Source organism: Cucurbita pepo, chromosome 1 (assembly GCF_057944985.1).
Source record: "Cucurbita pepo subsp. pepo isolate OVF chromosome 1, ASM5794498v1, whole genome shotgun sequence".
NCBI classification, from domain to species: domain Eukaryota; kingdom Viridiplantae; phylum Streptophyta; class Magnoliopsida; order Cucurbitales; family Cucurbitaceae; genus Cucurbita; species Cucurbita pepo.
The window spans coordinates 8,892,312-8,900,784 of NC_141798.1; the positions used below are offsets into that span (position 1 = coordinate 8,892,312).

Genomic DNA, 8,473 nt, shown 5'->3' on the forward strand with positions numbered 1-8,473 from the left:
GCTGAATCAACATCATGACAACAACATTATGAAAACTATATATATATATATAGTTTGTTCTACTGTATTTTCGAGGTGGATCGTAAAAAAATAGATGTAGACAATAATGCACTCGAAGTATTATCGTAATAAAAAATATGATAGAAAAATAAACCATAAAATTATTAATTTAAAAAACGTAAAATAAAATATGACAATATTACGTGCTGCACGCTATTCCAAAAGTCGATGATTTAATCTTCACCCAGCAATGGTTAAACTAAAAACACTCTGTCGCCAAAACATGACATCTAACACATTAGCATATAGTTCCATCCAGTTATTATAACTTAAAGCATTAGATTAGACCATAGATAACCAAAATTACTCTCTAATCTTATACGAACCGCTTCCACCAATGAAAAGAGTTAGGCATCTCGACCTATCACGTGACACGTACGTTTTTCGAATCCAACCCATAATTCAAAAACACACCAGGCCAAAGCTTTTTCGGACTAAATAATATTTTTTCTTATTAAAACCAAAGTTTGGTAGTAATTAAAATGAATGAATCAAAACATCCATCATAACAAATCATTCACTCCCATAACCACTTTTCTCATAGACGGTTGAATTTGTTCATAAAAACATGGAAATAATTCATTTATTTTGGTAAAACCAAACCAAATTAAATTAATTACCATAAAGGGCAGCAATGGGGATGAATAGAAGCAAAGAATTAGGTGGCAAAGAGGGGTAGAAAGGTAAAAATGTAGTGTGGACATGTATATGCTGACACAGACCACCTCAGAACTCGGAGATTCCTAGATTCAAACGAGAAACAGGCAAGACAAGGTGAAAAAGTAAAAATTGGACAGAACATGAAGGTTTATAAGCCATACAATTAATAACCCACTAATTATAGATTGTGTGTTAAGACCCTTTAAATATGGGAGCTACTAGTGTGGAACAATAAGCTCATCCTGGTTCGATCTATTGAGTCTTTTAATTGGTGTGTCGTAAAATCAAGCACAAAAATGGCTCATGATCAAGATCCGTCACCCAACGCTGGCGCTGCCAATCAGAAAGCCATCGACGACTGGCTTCCGATCACTTCTTCTAGGAATGCCAAATGGTGGTATGCTGCTTTTCATAATGTCACTGCCATGGTCGGCGCCGGCGTCCTCAGCCTCCCTTATGCTATGTCTGAACTCGGATGGTACTCTCTCTCTCTCTCCATAGATATCATGATAAAGATACTCTTTTTTCGATTTTGCTACTTGTTTTAGACACGACCCACTTCATATTTTCGATTGTATGTACTCCTGACTTAAAAAGGTTTAGTGTCGTTGGATATCGTTGACCCTACTAATATACTGTGAAATCCTCTACTTATCTAATGACAGTGAGATTTTGGCTACATTTTCGACGATTCTTTTGACATTTTCTAAATATTTCAAAAAACGACACTTGAAATTAATATTTTGGATGGAAGCTGACTTAGAATGATGGAGTGGTGGGCTAAACGTTGGATACTAGCTCTAGATTTGCACAAAGAGAAAGAGAGACGATGGAGTGGTGGGCTAAACGTTGGATACTAGCTCTAGATTTGCACAAAGAGAAAGAGAGACGATGGAGTGGTGGGCTAAACCTTGGATACTAGCTCTAGATTTGCACAATAGAAAGACGTCTAATCCAACAAGAGCATTTGATGCTTCCTGTACTACTTGAAGGGTCAGTCTCGAGGCGGAACTTCCCTCACCCTCTACATTTTGCTGAGTTGTATGTGGTGCAGCCTAGTTAGGTAGGGAAGATAATGTCTCCTCTGGATTGCCATAATAAGTGACGATCCAAATCTATGTTATAAGTCACTATCTAATCTGGGTTGTTATAATAAGTGACAATCCAAATCTATGTTATAGGCAACTGAACACTTCCCTCCTACCTATTCTGTAACAAGAGCATTCGATGCTTCTTGTACTGCTCGAAGGGTCAATTTCGAGGCGGAACTACCCTTACCCTCTACATTTTGTTGCGCTGCATCTGGGTTGTCATAATAAGTGACGATCCAAATCTATGTTAAAAGGCGACTGAAACTTCCTATTCTGTAACCAGAGCATTCGATGCTTCCTGTACTGCTCGAAGGGTCAGTCTGGATGCAGAACTATCCTCACCCTATACATTTTGCTGAACTGCATCTGGGTTGTCATCACTTAATCCAAATCTATGTTATAGGCGACCGACACGCCATTCTAGATCCAAAATTTGGCTTAAAATCTTAAAGGGTTTCTAATATAATTGTAATTTTGAGTAATATTTGCAATTGGGGGATTAAATTTTTTGAATTTTTTAAAATTAAAATGATGGTAATTGGCAGGGGACCTGGTTCGGTGATAATGATTCTGTCATGGATCATTACGCTGTACACGCTATGGCAAATGGTGGAGATGCACGAGATGGTGCCTGGGAAGAGGTTCGACAGGTACCACGAGCTAGGCCAGCACGCCTTCGGCGAGAAGCTTGGCCTATGGATCGTGGTTCCTCAGCAGCTAACGGTGGAAGTCGGCGTCAATATCGTCTACATGGTCACCGGCGGCAAGTCCTTAAAGAAGTTCCACGAGACAGTCTGCCCCAACTGCTCCAACATCAAAACCTCTTACTTCATAGTCATATTCGCCTCCATCCATTTCGTCCTCTCCCACCTCCCCAATTTCAACTCAATCTCCGGCGTCTCTCTCGCCGCCGCCGTCATGTCTCTCAGCTACTCCACGGTGGCGTGGGTTGCTTCCTTGGAGAAAGGAGTGCAGCCGGACGTGGACTACAGCTATAGAGCCAAGACCAAATCGGACGGCGTTTTCCACTTCTTGAGTGGGTTGGGTGAAGTGGCGTTTGCGTTTGCTGGCCACAACGTTGTTTTGGAGATCCAAGCCACCATTCCCTCCACGCCGGAGAAGCCCTCCAAAGGCCCCATGTGGAAAGGTGTCGTTTTGGCTTACATCGTTGTCGCTTTATGCTATTTCCCTGTCGCCATGATTGGCTATTGGGTATTTGGCAATGCTGTTGAAGACAACATCCTTATTTCCCTCGAAAAACCTGCCTGGCTCATTGCCATTGCCAACATGTTCGTCGTCATCCACGTCATCGGCAGCTACCAGGTACCGATAATTCTGTTTAAAATATTATTCAATAAGACTATCACAATATAACCATTTTTTTTTTTTTTTTTAATTTATAGATTTATGCTATGCCCGTGTTCGACATGATGGAGACGTTGTTGGTGAAACGATGGAACTTTACTCCTTGTTTCCGACTTCGATTCATCACTCGATCTTTATACGTCGGTGAGTTAAATCCTCTCGTTACAATTTTCATCTCTTGAATATATGCATTAGAGTGTTCGTGAATTCTGTTATAACATTTTTCAAATTATAAAACCCATAAATTTTTCGGGTTGAGTTTGTTGAGATCGCATAACAACCCATCGAAGTGAATACAAAGAACAGTAATAAAAAAATGCAGCCTCCTCGAAGGCAGTAAAAAATGACTAATACTCAAAAGGAGTCGAGCCTGGATTAAGGGGAGGCGCACTTTGTTCGAGGGGAGGTGTTGGATGATGAAAGTCCCACGTCGGCTAATTTAGAGAATGATTATGGGTTTATAAACAAAGAATACTCTCCCCATTGGAATGAGGCCTTCTGAAGAAACCCAAAACAAAGTCATGAGAGCTTATGCTCGAAGTGGACAATATTATACCATTGTGGAGGGTCGTGTTCATCCAAGTATAATATATTGACTAAAGGTTTATATATGGTTCAGTTTACCCTACATAGTTTTATCATATGACATGTGTATCAATTGAATAAGATAAAACATCCGGTTCAGTTTACCCCGCTCCAAAATTCAATAGAGTTTGGTTCCAGTTGTTCATGTCATTTATTTAAAATTTTATTTTTAATAAAGGTAAAATATTAGTTCATAAAACATTTATTTTGTTCAACTCAATGGCTGCAGCTTTTACAATGTTTGTGGGAATAGCGGTGCCTTTCTTCGGTGGCTTGCTCGGGTTCTTCGGAGGCCTGGCGTTCGCGCCCACAACTTACTTCGTAACGAAAACCATCATAAACTAATCTAAATTATCATCACAACATCATATTCACAAAACTAACACCTGATGATATGACCTATTGTTTACGTGCAGCTCCCATGCACCATGTGGCTAGCGATTTACAAGCCCAAAAGATTCGGTCTATCATGGACCACAAATTGGGTAACTTTCCAGCAAACCCAATACGCCATATGATCATATTTTGAACCATTCTGTGACTGAAACTGGTGTGAATTGCTTCAGGTTTGCATTGTGTTTGGCGTTCTGCTGATGGTCCTGTCGCCCATCGGCGGCCTGAGAACGCTCATCCTTTCAGCCAAGAACTACCAGTTCTTCTCATGAACATGATCACAGCAAGAAGTTGCAGCCAATTGTTATAGCACAGAAGTCAGGATTTGGCAGCCAGATTAAATAATTGGCTATGTTCTCTACCCCAACCAGTTTGTACTTCAATAGGAGCTCAAGAAACGTAAGGAGGTTAGAATAATCCCCAAAAACAGATGGAATTGTGTGTTTCTACCTGCAATCGAATGCCTTCTTATTTCATTAGCTTAGAAATACTAATAGGGTTATCTTTATGTTTGTTGCTTTCATTTCTAATACTACTATAACAATAAATACTATTATATCAAATATTTCTACGATCAAAAACAAAGACCGACACTGTAACAGTTTGAGCTTTAGCCCGTTACATATAGCTCTTATGGTTTTAAAACATGTTTCGTAGAGAGAGATCTCACAATCCAACCCCTTGGAGGCCACTGAGTTTCACTTCCCTTTTCAAGGGACGTGGGATCTCACAATCCAATCCCCTTGTGGGCCAGCATTCTCCTTGGCACACTACTCCTACTCGGTGTCTGGCTATAATACAATTTTTAACCCGTTACGTATAGCCCTTGAAGTTCCCCTCCCCAACCCAATCGATGGAGATCTCACGATCCAACCCCTTTGGGGGCCAATGAATTTCGCTTCCCTTTTCAAGGGACGTGGGATCTCACAATCCAATCTACTTGGGGGCTAGCATCCTCCTTGGCACACTGCCCGGTGTCTGGCCATGATACAATTTTTAATAGCCCAAATTCACTGCTAGCAAATATTGCTGCTTTGATCCATTATGTAACATCGTCAGCTTCACGATTTTAAAACGTGTCTGCTAGACAAAGATTTCCACATCTTTATAAGAAATGTTTTGTTCCTCCCTTCAACCAATGTGGTGCTAGAGAAAGGTTGCACACTAAATGTTTCGTTTCTCTCTCCAACCGATATATGAGATCTTACAATCTATCTCCTTGATCACTAAGGAGTGATTGCTCGAAACTGACAACATCAGCTAATAGTGAGCTTGGGCTGTTACAAACAGTAACAGATTACATACTCTTAATGGTCAAAGAAAATCATAAGTAGGATTTAAACGTAGGACCATGGATCGCTCTACCATTAAGCTAAGCTACTAGTGAGCAGCGATAGATTAGGTCTAAGAGAATTTAATTCTCATTCTCAACCAATATGAGCTTGATGTTTCGTTCCTAACTCCTAAAACTTCTTTGCAATGGCTCGTTTAACTCACTTTAATGTGACCAATGTTTTTTTTTTTTTTTTTGTTAGTATATCGCTACTCAATGATACCGAAAAAATATATATATTATAATATTGATGAACTAAAATGAAAACAAAATATTAGATAATAATTTTTGGATAATTAATTTTGTTGGATAGTTTGATGCAATTCTTTTAACAAACGATTTTAAATTTTATTCTATTTATGTTCCATAATTAAAACAAATCACATTAAATAAATAAAAAATTCCGAAAAGGAAAATAGTTTTAAATTCCTATTGTTTTCAACAAATTATAAAATATTTTTGAAAACCGAACCGACTTAAATGAAATGATCCGGTCGGTTTTATATTTTTGAATAAAACCGAACCGACTTATATCCTTCCCATATGAATTGGTGAGGTTGTCGTTTGATGAAGAGGAAGAGATTCAAACGAGTAACCGCGGGATCTTTTCAAACCCTAAGAATCGGCAGTGTCATGGAAGACGAGATTGGAGAAGAGTTCGAGAGGAGTGGTTTCACGTTTGACGAAGAGTAAGAGATTCTCAAGAAATGTAAGCTCTACTTCTCATTTTTGTTTGGTTTATGTTCATGATTGGTTAGCATTGACGCGCGATTCCTCCCGCTTCTGTATTGGATCTTTCGTTGTGTGTTCATTACAATCTAAAGCCTTCAGATATAGATTCTCAATAGATGACTGTTTATACTAAATTGATGAGGCAGATCCATCAGTTCTTTAATGATTAAATTATTAAAGATCGCCTTATTCTGCAGCCTGCTTTTGACATTACATCTGATCTTAGGCTTCTGGTAACTTATTCTTAGGATTTGAGTTACTTCCTAATCTGGAGCTTCATTATGTTGAGTAATGATTACTGTTGAACTATATTGGTTTTGGTTCAGATATCCAGTCTCCCAACCCAGGCTTTTTGGAAGCAAATCAGGTAAAACATGGATACAACTTTGCATTTCCAAACAAGTTTTTTATGAATATCTTATTTTCATCCAGATTTTCTATTCATATTCTATATCGGATTTCTTATTGCTTTTGCTGTCAAATCCCCGCCCCGATTATACCCTATACCCACGGAGAGGCACATTACAGTACTTGTATGCTTCTAGCCGGAATCTTATTCAAAATGGATGGGAGCATATGGATTGAAGTTTGCTATCACTGTTTATCAATTAATAGCTGGTTGTTTTGTTACTATGAAAAGAAAGAAAGAAAGAGGGAAAAATGAGCGCTGGATGCTCCATGGTAAAGTCGAGTCTATTCATTAGCAGCTTTACCTATTTACCTATTACCTGATTTAAAAAAGACATCAACATATAACGAAGCGAAACAAAAAAAAAAAAAAAATATATATATATATATATATTTTGATCCCATTACGATCATCTTAGCCTTTAGTTTGTTGTACGTGATGTGTGTTTATTCTGGAGTAGGAATAACAATAACCGTCCTTCGGTATTCTATTGCTTACAAGTGAAGAATTACATTTAGTTTAGGGTATCGTGCACCTACACTTGCTTAGTTTATACCATGAGATAATTTTTTAGTTCTTAATTCTTATCAGAAAAAAAAGGGGGAAAAGGACTTTTGAACATTCGTTGTTCTTGCGCTTCTCTTTGGATATCTGACAGGAGAAAAAGAAACCAGTGCACAATGGGGGACTCCTTGGGGGATGATCCTTTTGATTTGCTACCTGAGTTCCCTTCTGCACTTGATTTGATTTTTGTTCTTTTGTTATTTTAATTTGAGGGAGAAGGGATTGGAAAGAAAGATTGATCGGAAATGTAAGAGAGTTCTAAATTATGAACAAAAAAGCCATTCCTCCTACCCACATAATATAATTCTAAAAAACTCAGGAAATAACCATGCAATGGTTTTCTGTGAACTCTGTTGGTCAAGCCTGTTTTAGCTGATGTAACGCCCCTACACCAGAGTAGGGAAGATAATCAAATATTGACAGTCTTCATTTTTTGAAACCCAGACTACCTAGTTTTCTTCGTTGTTGCAATGAAATGACACGATGGTTGTAAATTTTCAAAGCATACAGAACTGATGTCTGATGCATACTAATACATAATGAATTCTGATATTTCCATCGATAATGGATTTCAGGCAAAGATAACCTGCTGCACCATGGATAGGATATTCTCAGACAAAGAGCGGGACTACGGTAATCCTAGTAAGTTGAATCTAAGAACCCTCATGATATGCAAATCCTTAGTTCATAAACAAATCAATTTGATTTTTTTTTTGTTTAGATGATTGCAATTCTGGAAATTTGATCTAAGAACCTTGTTGAAGAATAAGAATTTTAGATCTAAATATATCCGAGAACCTCAAGGGGAAATAAGATTCGGGTTATCTTGTTGATCGAATACCTCAAGGCAAGATCACTTGTTTGAGATTCAAATCACTCCACAAGTAAGATCGACCATGCCAAGCTTGCATGATTCTAAACATTCAACCTAAACTACATAGAATTGCAAAGAAACTTAGTAATTGGCTAAAAGAAAGCACAAAAGCACAAATGCATTTACTACATTTTTGAAGTCTACTTTACAAAGATAATATACCTGGCTTTGTATAGCCACAAAATGAAGGCCTTTAACCTTCCATGAGACATTTCAAGAGTGATAACTTTCATCCAATGTTCTCATTCTTCTATCCAACATGAAACGCTCGGGGAAGGTAAGGGATTGTCCACATCATTTCATTGTTGTACAGTACAATTTACGTATTACTGTCAGTTTTGCCTTTTATCTTACATCAATTATTTATTGTCAAAACTTCGTCTGTGATGAAAGCAAAGTGTGACAAT

General features: G+C 38.1%; 1 protein-coding gene across 1 annotated transcript; it reads left to right on the top strand.

Annotated features, from left to right (window-relative positions):
- Window positions 1-966: 966 nt before the first annotated feature.
- On the top strand, window positions 967-4,751 carry LOC111777812 (lysine histidine transporter 2-like). The gene is made up of 6 exons (XM_023657534.2): window positions 967-1,198; window positions 2,357-3,134; window positions 3,215-3,320; window positions 3,991-4,082; window positions 4,178-4,246; window positions 4,328-4,751. Exons 1-6 carry the CDS (start codon window positions 1,017-1,019, stop codon window positions 4,424-4,426), a joined length of 1,326 nt encoding a protein of 441 aa, XP_023513302.1. The 5' UTR covers window positions 967-1,016; the 3' UTR covers window positions 4,427-4,751.
- Window positions 4,752-8,473: the final 3,722 nt, after the last annotated feature.

Excerpts from the sequence above, each read along its gene's own strand:
- LOC111777812 (XM_023657534.2), top strand. The coding sequence starts at position 1,017 with ATGGCTCATGATCAAGATCCGTCACCCAACGCTGGCGCTGCCAATCAG. Across the intron at positions 3,135-3,214 it reads ACGTCATCGGCAGCTACCAG|ATTTATGCTATGCCCGTGTT; the intron begins GTACCGATAATT and ends TTTAATTTATAG. Across the intron at positions 4,083-4,177 it reads TCGCGCCCACAACTTACTTC|CTCCCATGCACCATGTGGCT; the intron begins GTAACGAAAACC and ends GTTTACGTGCAG.